This window comes from Lytechinus variegatus, chromosome 5 (genome assembly GCF_018143015.1).
Source record: "Lytechinus variegatus isolate NC3 chromosome 5, Lvar_3.0, whole genome shotgun sequence".
Taxonomy (NCBI): domain Eukaryota; kingdom Metazoa; phylum Echinodermata; class Echinoidea; order Temnopleuroida; family Toxopneustidae; genus Lytechinus; species Lytechinus variegatus.
Window position 1 is genome coordinate 29,563,469 of NC_054744.1, and position 22,082 is coordinate 29,585,550.

The 22,082-nt window shown below is 36.7% G+C and overlaps 1 protein-coding gene across 1 annotated transcript in view; it reads right to left on the reverse strand.

The window, feature by feature from the left end:
• The window catches only part of LOC121415895 (fibrillin-2-like), a 92,198-nt gene that overhangs the window by 41,431 nt on the left and 28,685 nt on the right, over positions 1 to 22,082 (reverse strand). The window contains exons 8-23 of the mRNA XM_041609275.1: positions 21,722 to 21,847; positions 20,739 to 20,879; positions 17,893 to 18,078; positions 16,535 to 16,828; positions 15,980 to 16,102; positions 14,813 to 14,938; positions 11,678 to 11,803; positions 8,996 to 9,118; positions 7,995 to 8,210; positions 7,524 to 7,649; positions 7,055 to 7,180; positions 6,352 to 6,477; positions 5,520 to 5,708; positions 3,522 to 3,647; positions 1,768 to 1,920; positions 1,155 to 1,244 (exon numbers count right to left, since the gene is read on the reverse strand). Coding sequence (XP_041465209.1) covers positions 1,155 to 1,244; positions 1,768 to 1,920; positions 3,522 to 3,647; positions 5,520 to 5,708; positions 6,352 to 6,477; positions 7,055 to 7,180; positions 7,524 to 7,649; positions 7,995 to 8,210; positions 8,996 to 9,118; positions 11,678 to 11,803; positions 14,813 to 14,938; positions 15,980 to 16,102; positions 16,535 to 16,828; positions 17,893 to 18,078; positions 20,739 to 20,879; positions 21,722 to 21,847 — 2,397 coding nt within the window. The remainder of the gene's footprint in view (positions 1 to 1,154; positions 1,245 to 1,767; positions 1,921 to 3,521; positions 3,648 to 5,519; positions 5,709 to 6,351; positions 6,478 to 7,054; positions 7,181 to 7,523; positions 7,650 to 7,994; positions 8,211 to 8,995; positions 9,119 to 11,677; positions 11,804 to 14,812; positions 14,939 to 15,979; positions 16,103 to 16,534; positions 16,829 to 17,892; positions 18,079 to 20,738; positions 20,880 to 21,721; positions 21,848 to 22,082) is intronic.

The following is a 22,082-nucleotide window of genomic DNA, read 5'->3' on the forward strand; positions in this document are numbered from 1 at the left end:
ATCATACTGAGCAGGTATTAATCATGACTTAAGTACATTTTGTAAACCCTAAATCATACATCTTTGTCAAACTGAGGAAGGGGAAGACAACAGTACATTCTGATGATTAATTAATGGGGTTTTCAGGGCGAAGCAATTAGTTTGTTTACAAACTCTGCTCAGTTTAAGGTTTTTAAGGTATGCAAGTTTATCCATAGAATTTCTGTTGATAAAATCTTAAAGTCCCCTACTTCGCAATCAAAATGGGCATCCTTTTTAAATGAACCGGTTAATAATTGGAACAGATTGTATATGATTTCCTTTAAATGCTGTCTTTCTACAAAACTCCGCTACTTTCAATATAAACTTTTCAATCGGATAATGGGGGTGAACAAACATCTTTACGATATTGGCTTGTCTGAATCTAATTTATGTACATTTTGTTCTTCCTCTGTTGAAAGTATTTCACATCTGTTTTGGGACTGCCCTGTAACTCAACAATTTATTCAAAACTTCCAAACCTCTTATTTGAACAATAGCGTGTATTTGAATAAGAATTTATTTTTGTTTGGTTGCCCTAACGCTCAATACTCTACTGTAAACCGTTATATTCTTTATGCTAAATATTTCATTTTTTCCACACGTTGTAAGGGTAATCAGTTGTGTTTTAGCTCTTTTAAGAGCGCATTGAAACGCTATTGTGAAATTGAAAGGGTTCTCAGTCAAAAACATCATAATTTTGTCATATCATTAGATAATAGCACGCATGTACAGTTGTTGTAAACATGTTCGCTTCATGATTCTTTTGTAAATTGAATTGCTTTCGTGTTTGATTTCTGAATAAAATCTTTCATAGAAAGAAAAGAAAGAAAAAAAAAAATTCTGCTCAGTTCACACCCGCCAAAAAAATATCACTAACAATGCAAGTGGAAATAGGGATAAGAACTTGGGGATACGCATCAACTGTGAACAGCAGTGTTTATTGCATAGAGATGGCTCTGAAATGCCTCCACTTTATTGCTTCTTTGGCGGGAGAAACAAACAGGCTGACACTTTTCACTTTTCAATCATTCAAACGTTTTCCTTTAATATATTTCTTAACAACTTACAAATTAATGATTGCAGGTTGAAACTTGATCAATAATGATCCTAGTTTCTTGTCAGCATTCTCTTACCATTAATGTAAACAGTGCCATCCAAAAGATCAGGGCGTGGTCGAGTGTCAGCAAAGCCACGTCCTCTTGGACAAAGGACATCAAATTCAACTAAAAGGAGGATGAAAAATAAAGAAAAATACTTGACAAAAGTATGTCCCAAATGAATCAATCAAATTATTTTATACAATTATACATCATTCATTTTTTAAAATCATTCTAAAAGAGTTCTATAAAAACCTATCATTGCAGGTAAACAACAGTGATGCCAATGATGAGGAGGGGGAGAATGTAGATATTGATGATAGGGTCGAAGGTGATAATGGTGATGATGATGATGTTGATATTGATGATGATGATAATGGTGCTAATGAAATATTATGTTGATGTTGTTCATGATGATGGTGATGATAATGATGATGCTCATGATAATGATGATGAGTCTCACAACATACATTTATTCACTGTTTTGTATAACCTTTCATACAAATATTGAATTTCATTCTTCTCAAAGATGTGTGTAAAGATCTGCAAGTAATTCAAAGTGAATGAATACTTCTTTGCTTATTACCTCTATCATATTTTTCAAGATCCACTCTTCCCATTATGTGAATCGCATATCTTGTCAACTTACCACTTCCCTCCTGTGGGCACTCATAGCACCTTCCCTGGTCACCGTAGGAATATCCCAGTGAGCAACAGCATACCGAGTTTCTGTATAGGCCTGGGATAGGGCTGGAGCATTCACCCTCAGAGTAGTCCAGGAAACATTCATAAGAACGAAGGTCTGAAAAAACACCAAACAACATTTGATGGATTTTAAAGAGAGTGATACTGAGGAAAGAGAGGGGTTTATCTAGCCACTGGGGTGCTTATCCTTGTATCTCAAAAAGTAAACCTTTGAAGACTGTGTTTAAAGAAGTTAGATTTTAGAGATATGACATTTGGCAACATGCTTTGCCCAGAGGAGATTGTTTTCAAATAATTAATAACCATACGAAGGGTATTTCTGAAAACTTTTTCTGAGCTGCCCTCAAAACCCTAAAATTAGGTTTTAATAATCCCAGCAATGACAACATTTAAGTCAAAACTGAGTATAACATCTGAGAGCTCGTTCAGCTCAGTAGAACATAATGATTAATGAGCTTTTCTCATTTCTATTTGGTAATTATTTTTCATCATAACTGATGCTACATCTGGGAAAGACTTTACCTCTCAAATTCGATTCGCAGAATTTGGTTAATTCCAAAATTTTTGTTGTCAAATAGTTGGTATGATCTAATGTCCAAACATGAAATATTATACAATTAATGCACATTTATGAGTGTGTTATGACGATGCAGCACACTCAAGGGTATTTACAATTATGCGAAAGCAAGAGGCGCTTGCGCGGAGTGCTTTTGCATAATATTGTGAATGCCCGAGAGTTGCTCGCATCGTCACTAACATCACGAATCTTAAAATGTGCTTTAATTGTTTTATAAAACGGGTCGGCAAAATGAATTTTTCATGGAAATCTTGTTCAAATCCCTCCAACTTGTGTACGATCGCACAGACGAAGAGATCACAAGACTGTCAATTATGACATCACAGGCGTATCTACTATGCGCGCCTAAGTAAGCGCATCAAAATCCTAGCCAGCCTCTTTTACTGAACGCGTATCAGTTTTACGTGCTATTGGAACTAATGCTGCACAAAAATTGCACAGTGCTGCACAAAAAATGCACGACTGGAAGGTTGCGCATAAATAAAGCATGAACACGTGACTTGAATACACACTCACCATTGGCTACATCCTTGAACCCTGTTTTATAAATATTTTTACTACATTTAGCAGTTCATGCCATACCAAGATAATATTTCACAAACACCAATGGTGGTTGGTTTTGTGATTATTTTCTTTGATTAGAGTCCAACATCAAACTGCAATTCTTCACATGTGCTCTTGCTATGTTACATCACAGACATTTCACGTCAAAAGTCCAAGTCCATATACAATTGTAGATCAGTCACAAATATTTGTTATATCATTTACATTTATCTAAATACTGCACACAATTCTGTCACCTTTTGTTGCCTTGCATTTATTTTGCCATTGATTCTCTTTTTAACTTCAATCACCGGGAGTCACTTATTCAGTTCTAAGCAACAAATAATATTCCTTCCAATGATAGAGTGCCTATATAACTTTTAATTGTACTGCATTAAAGGAAATTTATTTATTTGTACTGCAGTAAAGGAAATCTATTTTCAAATGGTTGCAAGAAAACATGCAGCATATAAAACACAACTTGCAAATCAGTGAATGGGACAATATGAACATGCAAAGCATCCCCCCGAAAAGAGAGGAAATTCATTGAAAACCAGCGTCTTTATTGGGTGACTCACCAATACAGTTTCTGCCTGATGTATCAAGGGTGAGACCCTCCTCACACACGCAGCGGTAGGATCCCATGGTATTCTCACAAAGCCCATTGTTGCACACCATTGGATTCAGATCACATTCATTCAGATCTGGAGGAAAGATAAAAGATTATGTAATAATAATAACAATATGGTCCATTTCGGCCGTGATCTGGCAAAACTACGTAAGTCATTGTTTGGCGTTTTTCAGTTTTTTAGTGTTTCTTATAATATTGAATACGCTCTTTCATCTGTCAAAATTTCAAATTCTAACTCCAATTATTTTGGGAGATTCGAAATCCAGTTTTTGTAAAATTCTCTAAAAAATCACTAAATTTAAAAGGCAGAACTACGTAAGTCGACTTACAAAAGTAGTTTTTCAAGCTTTGACGAGAATTAAAAGGCAAAACTATGTAAGTCTACTTACGTAGTTTTGCCAGAACAATAGCCGCAAAAGAAGAAGGTGATTTATCAGGCAAAACTACGTATCTCCCAAATTCTGCATTTTACCGGTCGCTTTTTTAAAACATACGCACTTTTGCCTGATAAAATCGATGACACACTTTTTATCAGGCAAAACTACGTATGTTCTAACATATCAGGCAAAACTACGTATGTCACAAGGTACGCGGCCGCATGGCAAAGTTTTATCAGGTAAAACTACGTATGTCACAAGGTACGCAGCCGCGTGGCAAATGTTTATCAGGCAAAACTACGTATCTCTAACTTTGCCATGCGGAGGACATACGTAGGCCTGATAAACATTTGCCACGCGGCCGCGTACCTTGTGACATACGTAGTTTTGCCTGATAAGTTAGAACATACGTAGTTTTGCCTGATAAAAAGCTCGGAGTGTGTCATCGATTTTATCAGGCAAAAGTGCGTATGTTTAAAAAAAGTGGAAAATTAGAAGATTAAATGAGTAAATCAACTAGTTTTTGGTGCCAATAGCTTATATAAGTTCCGCAGATCAAAGGAAAACAAAAAAAATCGATATACCATTTTCCACTTTTCCAAGAAAAGCAAAAGAAGCAATGTAAAATATTCAAGCTCGAATATCTCGGAATGGCAAAAAAGGAGATACGTAGTTTTGCCAGATCACGGCCGATTTATATAACGCAGCTACTATGATTGCATATACTTTACTGCGCTTGATACTTGGTATCATATTATTACCCCGGCTGTAGCTGAGCCGCCAAATAGGCGCTAAAAGCATTCGAGGGATAAATCCTACCGGGTACCCATTCACCTCACCCGGGTCGAGTGCAGCACAATGTGGGTAAATTTCTTGCTAAAGGAAAACACGCCATGGCTGGGATTCGAACCCACGTCCTTCTGATTGAAAGACGAGAGTCGTAACCAATAGACCACGACGATGTATGAAAGGATATAGCTAAAGAAGAAAACCGAGCCTACTAGATGGATTGGAAGTGTATCCACATTCATGCACAACAGACCCCCCCCCTTTGAATAGAGACTTACGATCAAGTGGGAATCAATGTATATGTATAAAAAAAAATCTTTATTTTCAGCTACTGGAGTGCTCATACTCATATACTCATACTCACATACTCATATCATTGTTTATAGTTGGATATAATTCTTTTTCTTACAATCTACCATATGAAAAGTCACCTCTCCAATAACTATGCTACTTACCCGCACATTCACCATTGATCTCACAAATATATTTGGAAAAAATGTTATCAATTGCTTCTGACAAATTCATATCATTGTTTACAGTCACATATTATCATTTTTTTCTTTTGATTTACAATCTACCATTAAAAAATCCAACTCTCCAATAGCTATCCCTCTTACCCACACATTCACTATTGATGTCAGAAAAATATTGGGAGAAAAAAATGTTATCAATTACTTGTAACATATTTGTATTACTGATTACAGTCAGATATTATTCTTTTTTTTCTTTGGATTTACATTTATTTGAAAAGCCAACTCTCCAATAACTATGCTACTTACCAACACATTCACCACTGATCTCAGAAAAGCCACGAGGACAGTCCCCAACAGCAAGAGGGCAGGCTTCGCAAGGACTACCCCATGCACGGCCAAAGGTAGAGCAGCATTCATCTCTCCTCATGGGTCCCATGATGTCCGCCTCGCACTGACCGTTGCTGATGCGGGTCCAGCAAGTTGCGATGCGATTATCTGTCAGATGAAAATGGAAATTGATTTAAAAATCATAAGAAATTGACATAATTCCAAATAAAAAATGGGTAACAGAGACAACATGACAGAATCTTCAAGATGATCTTTGAAAGTTTGCAATATGGTACAGATAAGGTGGAAGAGGTTTACAGTTCACCATGTGGATAATCATGAAAAGGATTGTTTGGATGGCGGATAAAACAGAAGTTGATGAGAAAAAAAAAATGAAAGAGATGAATTTGAATATCATCGCTCCTCATCAAATCTCTTATATAATTACAATCCTTTTAAGGACTTCACCTCATCACCTGCAATGTCAACCTGAAAGTACAGGAATATCAAGATATTTGAATCAGAACCATTTTATTTCACAATATTAATCAATGAATGTGAAATTTTATTTGAATCTTCATGGATATAAAAAGAAATCAAACCAAATACATGTAAATGTACATGAATTGATGAATAAAGCATTTTTTAAATTGGTGAACATTTTCAATGACAATGTCCTATCAGCAAATCATAAGTAAGGATTTCAGAAGCAAAAGGCATTACTGAACTATAACATAAAATTCTCACATGGAATACATTCAGCAGAGGTATCACATGTTTTATTTGTCTAATAAAGAAACTGGATACTTACCAACACAAATGGTTCCAGTAGGGTCTAGCTCAGTGCCTGGATAGATGCATTCACAACGATAGCTCCCTCTAGTGTTGATACAGCGACCATTGTTGCAGAGACTAGGATTCTCACACTCATTGATATCTTTAAATAAGGTGGAAAAGAGTTTATAACATAAATATTGAACCCATAGATAAGTCAGATAGGTAGATATTGAACAAGAACATAGTTAAAAAGATGAGATTCATAGATATTGAACAAGAAAAAAAATGTATAAGATGAGCTATGTAAATATCGAACACATCTTGAAAATGTTTTTTTTATCCCCAAAAGTAACAAAAACACTTGTGTAAAAAGTCTTGAAAAGGCCAATTACATCTTTACTATATGGTTTTTGGTGGGCTTATGCACAACCATCTCAGTGGGAATGTTCTACACAACACAAAAGAATGAAAGAGTACCTTACTGAAAATCTGCAGTGGGGTCTAGCAATTCATATTCTGTAAAAAGTCTAAATGTTGAATTCATTTATAATTCCATTTTTGTTAAATTATAATGGGGAGGGAGGGGGGTACTTAAAAAGGTAAGTGTAATATTTGCAACTTAATTTCACTTTTTGTGCATGGCTTGTGTCTGACTAACGGTTATGCTGAATTGTGCAAGTTATTGCATACTTAATGTTACAGGGGAAAGGGAAGATTACTATATTGATGAAACTTACCTTGACAAATTGAGCTCCTTGCATCCAATTCATAACCATCAGGGCATTCACACACAAAGCTTCCAGGGGTATTACGGCAAGCACCATTGTGGCAGAGTAGTCTGTTGTATGAACACTCGTTCTCATCTAGAAAGAAATGATATATGGCCATTGACCCATTTACTTGTGAATCGTACCTGTACTATACAGAGTGGGTACATTATTGTTATCCTTAACGTCATCCCTGATGATGATGATCATGATCATCATCGTCATCATCATCTCAAACACTGTCATCATCTTCATCATGACATCATTATCATTACTGTGCTCCTCAACATCACCATCATCATCATAATCATGACATCACCATCTTTTGTTTTTCTTCTTTAAAATCATCTTAATTTGGTGATGTTCTCATTAAATTAAAGTTTCATTCAATCATATTTAGAAAATTTTATGGACTTAAAATAATACTAGCAATACTTACCAATACACTCCTTGCCATCCGCTTGGGGCTGGAATCCAGAGTTGCACCTACACTTGTAGTTACCAGTCAGGTCCTCACATACACCATTGTCACATAGATTGTTGAACAGTGTACACTCGTTGATATCTACATCAAACACAATTCATTCAATCCATTAAAAAATAGTTTATTGGAGAAAACAAGTATTGTAGTCAAAAGATGAATAAATCATTGGTACAAAGGATAGGAAGGCTTCACAAAAAGCTACTACCAGTAACATGAAACACCCAAAGGTAACTGAATTTTTAGTTGAAATTTTTAAAGGGGTCGAAGCTGGGGAGTGTTTCATAATGCAAAGAATCAGTGGTTTTCACTGATCAATTTGTTCTGAGCCAATCAGATACAAGGATTTTAGTAGCTTATAACACTTGTCAGTGAAAATCAGTGACTATTTGTTGCATGAAATCTTCCCCTGAAGATGCTGTAACTTACTGATCCTCTGGCTGGTGAAGCCAATGCCATGTCTGCAGAGCTGCTCAAACTGAAGGGTACCCTGAGGCGGGCAGGATTCACAGTTGGGTCCCCAGCTCAGGGCCTCGTTGAGAAGGACAGCGCTGCAGCAGCAGGATGAGATGGTCATCTGGCCCATGGACTGGTGGGTGCATCGGCCAAGGTCCCCATCCTGGAAGCAGAAACCACGGCGGTTCTCTGCGAAAAGACAGAAAAAAAGATGAAATAGAACATTTGTAGAGTTGTAACTATCCTCTTGAAAAACAAAACTTATTCACCATATGATAGAATGGTTAAATGTCATGTTGGTCTTTGGGAGCCCCACTCACTTCCACATTACTATATCAGTTGTGTTTCATATCATCAACGTAAAAATGAAAAGCAATGGTACCGTTGCTTCTAAGTCAATGAAGGGTTACAGTTGCAGGATACCAGGGGTTTGTTACACCAGGACTAACATCTATCACAACTTTGCCATTATTCTAGCTTCCATGGTGACCTTCATTGTGATTGGCTGCTGAACCCTGTTATCATGGTAGTTGTCATAATGACAAAGCAACAATAGTTGTAACTATTAATGAAACAGGCCCCTGCACACTGTTTGCATCAACAAATGACATTGTGTCTATAGATACCCTTCATGAAACAGGCTCAACTCTTCTCCTCAATGTAGGCCCCATTACAAAACTATAAACCAAATGATTTATGAGACTGATATTTAGAATTGACTACTTTGATCATCATGTACAATCAATGATACAAATCAACTGTAAGATTAATCACTATGGAAGCTCTTCCTTGCAGGGCACCCTGGGGAGCATTTCATGAAGATATTTTCACTGACAGATTTTATGAGCTACCAGAAATCATTGCATCTCATAGGCTCATAGCAAATTGATCAGTGAAATGACTAACTACATTCATCATGAAACACTTCCCCTGATCTCCTTGCTTTCGAAGCAGAACCCTCTTTAGTCACTTACCAACGCAAGTGCCATCTTGTCCTGTTGCGTACCCTACAGGGCACTGGCATTGGTAGCCTCCCAGTGTGTTGATACAGAAACCGAGTGGACATGGATTGATCTCCTGGGCGCATTCATTCACGTCTGCATGAAACAAAAAAGAAATGATGATCAATAATACATGTAGTATACAGACAATGAAAAAAAATTGAATATTGTAAGTAAATTGTCGTGTTGGTGCAAGAATGCCATTAACACCACATTTATGTGCATTGCATGCATGCAAAACACCCTTAGCAGCATGCATAATTGCAAGGCATAAGGGTGTTTCTGCACCAATGCTGTATGCGACAATGTTTTGCAAAGGGTGTTCTTGCACAGACACAACAAATTCTTCAAAATTTTCGTAATGTCATCAAATGGGCATAGTCTGAAATTGAATGGATACAACTTAATGAGGAAATTACATTGAACCTTTTCCTATCTTTCCTTTTAAATACCCACAATGCAGTCTGTAGGGCCTGACCTTTGCAGGATTTTCTCCAAAGTTGTACAGGCTTGGATGAGAAAATATCACATACATTGAAGGTGGAATAAGTTCCCATGATTTACAGGTATGTTCTTGTGATAGAGCTGGATCGAGTCGGTTTGAACAACCTACAGATCAGAGAGCCATTTCACAACGCTGTTCGTAAATTAAAAGTGATGCATGACTGGTGACCTTTCTCGTGCTACGTGATATAAACTTATAGCTGACTTAGCATTTAAGAACATATTCAAGTTGTTAGGACAACAGAAGTACATGTACATTGTGAGAGTGGAGAGAGTGGTGTGTGTTGTGTGTGTGAGGCAAAAGAAAAAAGAAAAGATAATACTAATAAAAAGCAAGCTTGTATTTAATATGGAATAAGCATTAGCAGAGATTGAGAAATCTCTATATAAGGTGGACTTTTTTTTGTTCTTGTACAACAGTTGCTGATATCAATACCTCTTTGGGGTTACTAGGTCTCCAGGCAGCTCATATCAATTTGCAACTAGCATTCCAGACTCATCCCAGTAGCTTATATAGGTCAAAGTTCAAAGTGATTGACATGAACACAAAAGCTCAAGCCCCCTTCTGTCTTCTTCACTTTCTCATTTATTCTGTCTCTCTGAGGCTTGCGTGCTCTCTCTCTATCACGACCTGCCACTCTCTTTCTCTTTATCTATTTTTTTTCTCCTCTCCCTCTTTCCTTCTCCCATCTTCTTTCCTTTAAGTATATATCTCTAGCTCTGTATCTCTGCCTCTGTCTGTATTCACATGTGGGCAACATCTTTTCTTCTTCTTTAAGCTCACTCCTCCTCTGCCATCCCTTAGCTTATATGTTTTTCCTCCCTTTCACCCCGTCTATCTCTCTCTCTTTCTCTTCCACACAATATTTTTGTCTCCTCCCATCCCTCTCTCTTCATCTCTCCCTCTATCCCTTTTTTAAAAATTTCCTTTTGGTAGGAGGGCAACAATAAAAGACAGTCTATAGAGAAAAATGAATTGGGATATTGTGTGGCCTGCTCAAAGAGGTTTAAACATGTAGTGTAGGGGTTCATGGCTATACAAAATAAACACAATGTACAATGTTTTCAATAACAATGAACTCAACATTTTGTCACATCTGTAAACAAACACTATCCTAAATTTATGGGAACATGACATCTATGACCTTCATGGCAGCCTATGTTCATAACCACTAAAGATATTCACATAAAGTTTTGTACTTGGGGAAATTAAATTTACATTTGGGCATTTTCCCCAAAGCCTTTTTCTGTATTGCAAACCTGATATCCATATAAATTTTGTATAAATACAATTTTTGGTAAATAATAGGGGCAAGATTAGAATGAATTGTAGCAAAAAAGTTGGGAAATAGATATATTTATTAGTTTTCGCAAAGATTAAATCATAAAAAATAGTGATAAAGGTAAAATTGAATAAGTCTTTGACAGTAGTAGGCATGTTGACTTTGATGATCAAAATAGTCTAGACATGAAACAGCTTTGTAATTTTGTTACCTTTAATCAAATTTCATTGATCATTTTGGAGTTCGGTTTATTAAAGTGCAAGTACAGGCTACAACCAAACAAAAATCCAAATAAGAATAAAAAGAAAAATATATAAATAGATCCGTGCTGAAAATTTCATTAATATCGGATGTCAAATGAGACAAGTTATGACATTTTGAATTTTCACTGAATTTTACAAAACAATTACATGCACATCCTGTTCAGCATGCAAATGAGGAAACTAATGACATCATACAATCACGATATCTTTCGTATTTTACTCTTTGACATTGAATATTTTTATTTTCTCCTCATAAAAATGTGAAACATTGTATGGAAAACTGTATATTTAAAAAAAAAAGAAAAAAAAAATATAGTAAGTGAGAGGCATTAATGATCATCTCATACCACTCTGTTTTGTAGAATTTTAGTGGAAAAATAAGTGACATTTTTAAATGACTTAAACTTTCTTATTTTCTAATCACTTTCTAGAATTTTTCTAAATTTTCAGTGTTATACTAGTTTGATTATCTCTGTTCAATCATATCAACCTTTTGTTAGGCTGAACTTGACCTTATTTTATTCATATTACAGGCTGGAGTTTCCCCTAAAAACTTTGTATTCATTACTACTACAAACACACACTGATGTCCTGGGTACACTCACCAATACAGACTCCAGATGATCCAATAGCTTCATAGCCTTCTGTGCAGATGCATTCATAAGTACCTGCAAGATTCTCGCATTCAGCGTTCCTACATCTATGAGTACCCAATGTGCATTCATCAATATCTAAATGACAGCAGACATAAGAGAAAAAGGTATTTAGTTCACTCTTGCTTTAGAAATATTCAAAATGTAGGCCTTGTTCATACAGAATTTTATCTATTAACCATTGATAATGCTTACTTTTCATAGTAAATATTGAGGAATGAAACCCCCTAAAATGAACACCCCCCAAAAAACCCCCAAAAAACTTAAACCATCTTCTGTACATGTAGAGAATAAAGAAAAATAGAGAACCTAAAAGGCACAAATTAATTCAAAGTTAGAGGACAAGGTAAACATGAACAATTAGCAGAGCTAGCATGATTTGAATCTCGCACCTTGCTCACTTGCAGACCGTACTGCCCATGCTCGCAACTTCAGAAACTTATCTAGAGGGTACATGTACGTATCGGGCAGTGTGAATGAAAAAATAATTAATTTTTTTTTCCAGCCTGAGAATATTGTCGTAATTTAATGGGGATTCTTGTGATCGAGGCGGTTTGAAACCACCTGTAGTCAACTCAGAAAAAATCTCATTTCAATTCCAGATTTCACCCCCTTTCTGTGACAGATCCATCACACGGGACAAACTGCAGAAATAGCATCTCACATTAAAATGTGTTTCTCATTTTAGGTTGCGACCCCTGAGGTCACACGAATGAAGATAAAGATCAAACAATTGACCAGGGGGTCAGGTGGAAGGCAACTGGATTGGCCTTTGAATTAAGGAGGGCATCAAACAGGTGCCTTGTCTGCCAATAATGAAACAAATGTTCTCGCAGCATGATTTCCCTCCTGACATAGGTACATGAATATTGCTCTTGTGGAAAAAAGAAAAAATTTAAAGGAAAATCTGATTGCAGGGAGTCAGATTAGAGTGCCTTTATACAGGAACAAAATGCAGTCAAACTACATTTAAAAAAAAATCATAAATATGACCCTTACTCCAGATGGATGATGATTGAATATTAATTTGAAAAATGAAGTAAACAAAAGAATTGTGGTGAACTAGGACTTCAAAATAGCCATCAAAATGATGAAAAGTGGCATAGAATTAGTACTACTTCTTACTTTAATCTGTACAATGTAAACAGATCAAGGTTTTTCCTTACTGACTTATTCAGTTATAATAAAGTAGGTAACACCTTCATGAAGGATTAGTAACCATGCAATTTCAGGTAAACATAAACGCAGTATAAACAGACATAACATTGAGGAAAATCTAATTAAACATCACAAAATTGGTATGTTTAAGACAGTATAACCCTAAATCATGACACAAATGATATAAGAAAGGGCATTGCAGTTCCTTATCTCCCCCAGTCATATGTAGGTCAATATAACAGACATTTCCTATTTTGATTTGCACCCAGCAGGTATGTACACATGTCAGTGAGTAAGTGTATACCTCCTAGATCGCTCTCGATAGAATTGACCTTACTATATTAAGGTCACAGTCAAACCCACTGGGGGATTTCCCCTATTTTTCTATTTACAAATTCTACTCCCCCACCACATGGGTTAACAAGATCAAGGAAATTTTGGGTCAACATCTATTCCATTCACAAGATTGACAGGAAAACAGGGAGTATCATGAAATAGGGACTACCATAACTTGCTATACAGTTCTGATTCTTGTTTTTAGTGATATTGGCATTGACGGAATTAATGCATTAATTACTTTAAAGGAGCCAATATTTTGAGAATAACTTCAGATACTGACAAACATTTTGAAGGGGATGGTAAAAGTGAGCAAATGAAAAGTCATGAATTTGTAAGATTTTATTCCAGTTTCCCCATTACCTAAATTCTATTAATTAAAAGGAAAATGAAATTGAAAGGAATGTGAATACAGTTTACAGTTACTGTCAGAAATATTTTTAATGAAATCGAGGTTGAGTATTGACAATTCATCCAATTGCCAACTTGGCTACTATAAGTTGGTCTATCATTAGTTCGTCCAATATCCACATGGTCTAATTGCCATTTCATCCGATCACCATTTCGTCTAATAACCAGTTGGTCCAATAGTCATTTAATCCATATACCGTTTAGTTTAATTAGACGAAGTGTTGTTTGTGCAAACTTGATGAAAATATAATGAATATGGTCATAGACGAACTGGTGATAAGACGAAGTGATGATTGGACCAAATGGTTATTGGACTAATTGGATGTTAGACGAAATGTTGATGGACGGAATGGCATTACACTAAATGCAGGTAGACCATGTGGTGAGTGGACGAGTTGACAGTGGACAATCGGCAATTTACCGGCATAAAATGTGCCACTACACATTGCCGTTGGGCTATCAAAGCCCTGCCATTGACAAATCTCCTGTATAAAGTCGACCTCCCAGACATGCCAGCGTCTATTACATAACACCCCAGGCATGCAGTGGAGTGAAAGACTTGAATTCCTTCTCTGTTCTGAGATTAGCCATGATTTCCCCATGATTTGTCAATGGAAGGTTGTTTTAATACCTTGTATCACAAAATTTTACATTGAAGATCATTGTGCACAATGAATAGATGGTCATTTTATACAGGTCCCTAAAGTTAATGTCTATTAGAATACTATTCACGGGAAACAAGATATGGCTAAAGCAGATTTAACTAAATGAATAACAATTTTAACTAGAATTTTCTCTGTGAATAATATCCATTTAATCTCTTGCTGTCATATCAAATAAATAATGAATGCAACAAAATTGCTTATCTCCTTGAAGTTCAAAAAGAAAGATATATTTTGAGTGTTAAAACAACCAGTGACGAAAAATAGGGATTGGAAATAATTTCATGAAGAAGGCAACATTAAGAATTTGTTATTTTATTTAAAAAAAAAGTTAAACGGTATGATTAGAAAATGCACTCACTGTAAAAAATAATAAAAGTTCTTTCATATCTTCGTAAATTAAGAAAGAGTGAAAAAAAAGAAGAATGTTCTATGTGCACTGACCAATGCAGTAACGTCCACCTCCTGATTTTTGACAGCCTTCCAAATAAAACAAAAAGAATATTCTATGTACACTTACCAATGCAGTAACGTCCGTCTATCGATTTTTGATAGCCTTCAAAGCAATCGCATGTGTGAGAGCCAATGATATTCATACATGTCCCATGGTGACATACATTGGGATTGGTACGGCATTCATCCACATCTTTTAGAGAGAGAGAGAGAGATAAATCTATCAATACATTTACTTCACAAATACAAAGATATACTTCCGATGAAAATGAACTCAATAGAAATATATTCAAATCAAAGTGTGAGTAAATATGAAGGGGGTTGAATACCTATGGGGCATTACAAAATAACTTGTGATCAATTCCATATCAAATAGGGGTCCCATAATCATTCATACTTTTATAGGCCTTGCAAAAAAGGAGCAAACGTAAAAACAATTGCTTGCTTGAATGATTGTATTTGCAACTGATTGCTTCTTGGAACAAGAAGTGTAAACTGTAAGTGTAAACTGATTTGCTACAGCCAACATTAAAGGTCAAGTCCACCTCAGAAAAATGTTGATTTGAATCATTAGAGAAAAATCAGACAAGCACAATGCTGAAAATTTCATCAAAATCGGATGTAAAATAAGAAAGTTATGACATTTCAAAGTTTCGCTTATTTTCAACAAAAAAGTTATATGAACGAGCCAGTTACATCCAAATGAGAGAGTCGATGATGTCACTCACTCACTATTTCTTTTGTTTTTTATTGTTTGAATTATACAATATTTCAATTTTTACGAATTTGACGATTAGGACTTCCTTGCCTGAAGCATAAAAATGTTAAAAAATTAAATTCCACGTGTTCAGGGAGGAAAGAAACTTCATTTCACATGACAATGACGAGAAAATAAAAATATTTCATATTTCATATAATAAAATACAAAAGAAGTAGTGAGTGATGTCATCAGCTCTCTCATTTGGATGTAACTGGCTCGTTCATATGACTATTTCGTTGAAAATAAACGAAACTTTAAAATGCCATAACTTTCTTATTTTACATCCGATTTTGATGAAATATTCAGTGTTATGCTTGTGGAATTTTTCTCTTTTTATTCAGATCAAGTTTTTGTTGGGGTGGACTTGTCCTTTAACCAATCAATCGTATTGATTGCAACAGAAACTTTCAATCGACTCCAAATAGTTTCTTACAGCACCCCTCTTTGAAGCGCAATGATGTTATCACGACTTACCTTCACACGACCTCTGATCGAGAGTCAACTTGTATCCACTTGGGCATACACAGCGGAAGCTGCCATCCGTGTTCTCACATGTACCATACCTACAAAGTGACCTGTCTCGACACTCATTGATATCTAGAGGTAACAACAAACAGGAATAATATTCAGTCTATTGCCAGCTCACTGTACAGTGTATGAATCAAATAAAGATATTCAATTCAATGTAATAAATTTTTTTTGTCTTCTCATTTAAGAAACAAAAAATTATTTCTGCCCTCTTGATACATATCTTATACAAAGATTGCAGCATTTTGATGGATGAAAAAAAAAAAACCTACTGACTTACAATAATGAAATAATTCTGGAATGTGTGATTAAAATAAAACATCATGTTGTTGAGGCAACAACTCCTTGTATCCCAAAGTCTACGGGAATGAAATTCAAATGACATTGAGTGATATCCTGATTTCTGTCCAGATCCAAACTCACTCTATGCAAAAAAAAAAAAAAATTCAGTAGGCGAAGACTGTATAGAGCTACAAAAGACAAGAACACTTCTTTACTCACCTTGGCAAGTATACCTGCCAGCATTCTCATACCCTTCAAAACAATCACAACGATATTCCATGACTCCCCCCAAGGACACGCACAGACCGTTTCGGCAAATGTTAGGCACCATGGCACATATTCCTTCAGGGCGGGGTGTGACCTTGCGTGGAGGGGTGACAGTGGGAGGGCTCAGGGTAACCACTCCAGGATCTCCTGTTGGATCGGGTCTGTCGGTCTTGGTTTGCCTAACGGGCGTTCTCCTTGGCAGAGACGTGGTAGGTTCAAAACCTTCACACAGTCTTCGGTGAAGTTCTGAAATAAGACAAATACAGGGGTTCAACTTATTCACCTGAAATTGGTAAAAGGTACATCAAGGAAAAACTACATAAGGGCCTCGAATTTGCCCCCCCTAAGATGCTCAAAAAGAGCAAAGGAAATTAGATGATGTGCCCTGGAAAATCCCTGTTCACAGCAATGTTAAAGCTTTTCCAATGTTGCAGATTTAGGCAGTAGATCATGAAAAGAAACCCCCAAAATACTAAAAAAATAATTCTTTGCCTGGAGTAAATGTAATGTGATGAACATGTATACATACAGGTATCTTCTCACATCTTGCATGCGAATTTAACAATGGAATAGTACCAGGATTTTTACTTTCATACATTGATTCTGAGGTAACATACATGTCTTTCTATTTCTGGAATATCTGAATTTGTCATCTTAGACACCCTGTCGGAAGTCAGACAGAGCTGCGTCTTTCCAGTACAAATCCTTCAAGTCGTTTTTCATTACCGATCCTCACATTTAGACAGTAGACAGAATAATGCGGAAGGTGGGAAAGCAACCATGAAAAGACACTTTGGCCCAAATTCACAAAAATGGTTTTCAAAACCCACGGTTGAGTCCATCACTGCATGGTTTAGGCAGATTTCCCGTATAAATTACACTTATTTCACTGCGTATAGTAAAATATGTCAAATGCTGATAAGCGTTTTTTTGTCACAGTGCGCCAAATCGGCGCCTATTGCCGTTGTTATCCATGCTCTATCATGAGTCCACTGTTTTCAATTAATGAGTCCACACCCAAACAGAGGACTCATGAATGAAATAGCATATCTACCATGGAACAGATGTCAATCTGGCGCACTGTGACAAAAGTGAGCATCAGCATTAGACGTTTTTATACACGCACCCTATACGTGCTAAATTAAGCGTAATTTATACAGGAAATCTGCATAAACCATGGATTCAACCGTGGGTTTTCAAAACAACCTTTGTGAATTCGAGCCTTTGTTTCTTTACAGTGGGATTCCTTTAACGCAGCACAGATCATTGACTAGTTGCCTTATTGGTCATTCATCCATGACTATTCTCACCTTCGGTCTGTGTTCGGCAGGGGCTGCAGTCACTCCTGGACAGTCCCCAGCCCTGAGCGTAGTCCACGGAGCAACAGCATTCTAGGAAGCTCATACGCACGGCCAACTCCTGACTACATGTGGTACGGGAGTTCCTGTTACGGAACCTCATGTAACAATAGCCAATTTCTTCAGGAGTGACAGGGGCTGTAAAAAAAAAAAATCACAAGATGAAAAGAGAAGGAGGCCTAGAGAATGAAAAGGAGACTTGTGTAACAATAAAAAATTTCTTTGGTAGTGACGGGCTATTAAGAAACAGATCATATATAACTTTAACAATAATATTAAAGAGAAGAAGAGAATGAGGAGAATGAAATTGAATGTTACATGTGGTATGCAAATTCCTATTACGGAACCTCTTGTAACAATAGCCGGTTTCTTTAGGAGTGACAGGGGCTGTAAAGAAAAAAAAAACAAGATGGAAAAGAAAAGAAGAAGAGTAGAAGGAGGGCAATCAGAAGGAGACTTATGTACAGGTAACAATAACAAAAATTATTCAATTCCGGAGTGACAGGGGCTATAGAGAAACAGATCACATGATTATCAAAATAGTACATAAAAGAAAAGATGGGGAAAGAGAAGAATGAGACAGATTGTTGTGTCCCAGGGTCTTTCCATGAAGTTGGGGTTTGAATTGTGTCATTTCAGCATAACTCAAGACTGATGTGGAGCGTTGTGGCCCAGTGGATTAGTCTCTGGACTTTGAAACAGAAGGTCATGGGTTCAAATCCCAGCCATGGCGTAGTTTCCTTCAGCAAGAAATTCATCCACATTGTGCTGCACTCAACCCAGGTGAGGTGAATGGGTACCTGGCAGGAATTTATTCCTTGAAATGCCCCAGCGCTGTAAAAGGCTGCGGGGCTAAAGCCAGGGTATAATATCCAAGTCCTTTGGAAGCCCATATAGACATTATTTATAATGTGTTATGCGCTATACAAGAACTGTCTATTATTATTATTACTATTGTACTATACATTTATTGTTCGTAGGCTTAATACATTTATAACACATTCATTTTACTGGAATTTGGGGGCTATTTAGACTAATTTTTCATGACGTTACTAAGCAAGGTAGAGAATGATGCCATCACAGGCACATGGTGTCCGTGTAGCATCGGGATATTTACATGCACATTTGGTTATTTATTATTATTATTTGTTTGGCATCTCCTGTGCCTGCGAGGAGAAAAGCGAACTGAATTACTATGACCTGCAGGTCTCTTCTCCCAATATAACTGATTGGGGGAGTGCAGGTGGACCACTGCACCGGGGGTTTCCCGCTACTCTTATGCAGAGAGTTCTTACATAGTGCAAAGGTGGTGAATCTCCTCTACACAGGGCCTCCATTTAATGTCCTATTAAAGTGAAATTATTGCAATTAAGTTGACCAACACTTGATGCACATTTAGATAAATACCTCAGATTTCCTTCACATATAGTTCTATTTTCAAGAGAAAATTTCAAAATTGCCACTCTGTGAATGTATTGTTTCAAGTTTAAGTCAGTCTAATTGCATTAATTTAACTTTTAGGACCAAATGCACAAGAAAAATATCCTCATGTTACACAGACACTGTGTCCACTAAACAGCATTATACACTGTTTTGCTTCAAAACTGCATGGGAAATTAGTCTAAATGGCCCCAAATTTCCAGTAAAATGTATGGACTTAAAATGGCCAACAAACAATAAATGTACAGTATGATTAGTTTCGATTTATGCTGAAATGTCAAAATTTGTGCCCCAACTTCATGGAAAGACTCACCAACAATTATTTTAATGGAATGACAGGGTTGTAATGAAACAAATCTTATTATTATATAAAAATGGGATAAAAAGAAGAGGAGGAGGGGAAGAATAACAGAAGAATTACAGAGCAGCAGCATTCGAGGTAGTTTATATGCACAGCCAATTCTTGATTTCAGGTGGTACAGGAGTTCCTGTTACGAAACCTCATGCAACAATAACAAGAGTGAAAGAGGGTGTAATAAAATAGAAATGATATTATAATGATAATGGATAAGAACTAATAATATTAATGCTTAATTTATTCAGATTAGGAAATTTGGTTTAATATCAAGTTTTTTAAGCAGTAGGGTATGGAAGTGCCACCCAGATATTCAGACAATTTATGTTATGGCTACAACCCTAAGACCAGATGACGAGATCTCAGATCTTGTCATGTCTACATCCTGTGGACGATATAATAAGATGACAAGATCTTGGATTTCTTCATGTCTATATCCTGTGGGAGGGATGATATCAGATGATAAAATTTTGGATACATGATCATGTTCAACTGATCATCTCTTCAAAATAATGTAGACATGAACAGTTACAAGATCATTTCATCTGATCTCTCCCATGGGATGTAGACATGACAAAATTCAAGATATTGTCATCTAAACATCTCTCCCACAGGATTTAGATATGACGAGATCCAAGATCTTGTCATCTGATCATCGCTCCAATGGTTTGTAGACATGACGAGATCCAAGATCTTGTAATCTGATCATCTCTCCCATGGTATGTAGACAGGACGAGATCCAAGATCTGGTCATCTGAACATCTCTCCCACAGGATGTTGACATGACGAGATCCAAGATCTTGTCATCTCATCATCTTTTTTACAGATTGTAGACATGAAGAGATGATTATCTGGGTGGCACTTTTAAGCTTCCATAGTAGGGCCTTGTATAATTATCCTTACCTTTCTCAACTGCTGTTGATATCTTTTGACAGTCTCCAGTCACAAATGCTAGTTATACAATCCAGTAGACATTGTATGACAAACATGGTAATATACTTACTGCGAGGAATGTCAATATCCGTGCATTGGCGGCCATCTTGACTCAAGAAGTAGCCCGGATTACAATCACATCTGAAACTTCCTTGTGTGTTTATACATCTTCCATTCTGACACAAGTAACCTGTCTGACATTCATCAATGTCTTTCAACGAAAAAGGAGGGGCAACCATCAATATGCTGTCTAAAACAGATCAAGCTTTAACCCTCTAATGACCACAGCTATGTAGATGTGCAGTAAATCAATGGAGCTTGCAAGGCCGGGTACCGAGAGGATAAATAGTGTGGATAAGTTGTCAGATAGGTGGCTTCATTTCATGAATGGGTAATTTGGGCATTAAAATCTTCTTAATACTGGGAGGATTCATTACTTTATGTTCCTATCAGGAGAAAGCATTCATTGGGAATGGATATATATACATCCCTAAATGTGAACTAGGTGGAATCTTGACTGTACAAAGTCAAAATCTATTCCTCCATCACTGCCAATTCAAAAATATATTACGGTACATATGGATACCTATCACAATAAACTTTGTGACCTCACCCCCAAATCAAATCAGATCATCCTCCTTCCTAAAGTAACAGGACAAGCTATCGCATGCGAGACGATTTCGATGTAGCTATATATGCTTTCTAAAATAAAGCTGAGGAAAGACAACCTCTACATTCTTAGTGCTCTTGAAAAAAAAATAGCAAAAAGCAGAACAATAAGTAACTTACACTTGATGGACTTGGGAGTGTTTCATGAAAGGACTTGTCAGACATTTTAACCGACAAGTACTGTTTTATCCGACAATTACTATGGTAGCAGTGCTTCTCAGCCAATCACAACCAAGGAAAGTTGTCGGACCTGACGGATGAAAATGTTGATGAAACGCTCCCCTGGACAGATACATTCTACTGTGAGGTAATGTAAGGTGCTCTTGTGCGCATTCTCCTACACCTAAACAGACTTACAAGATCAGGAAATAGCTGATAACTTACCAACACATGCTAGGGTAGTCATACTCAGTTCAAAGCCCGGAGGACACTGGCAGGCATATGATCCTGGGGTATTAGTGCATTGACCTCCCTCACACAAACCTGGGATCATCAAGCATTCATCAGCATCTAGAGGATGAAAATTGGAGAAGAACTAAGGGTTATCCAATTCCACTAAATGAGATATTCACACTCATTCTTAACATTGACAGATATCATTTGCTACAAGCTGCTCATTTCAATAGCGATTCTGTGAATCCCCATAAACTCTATAGAGGACCTGGGCGGGTGTGTCACAAAGTGTTGTCTGAATTAGGGCCATGATTCAATGCCAACATGCACATATTATCAAACACATAATCTG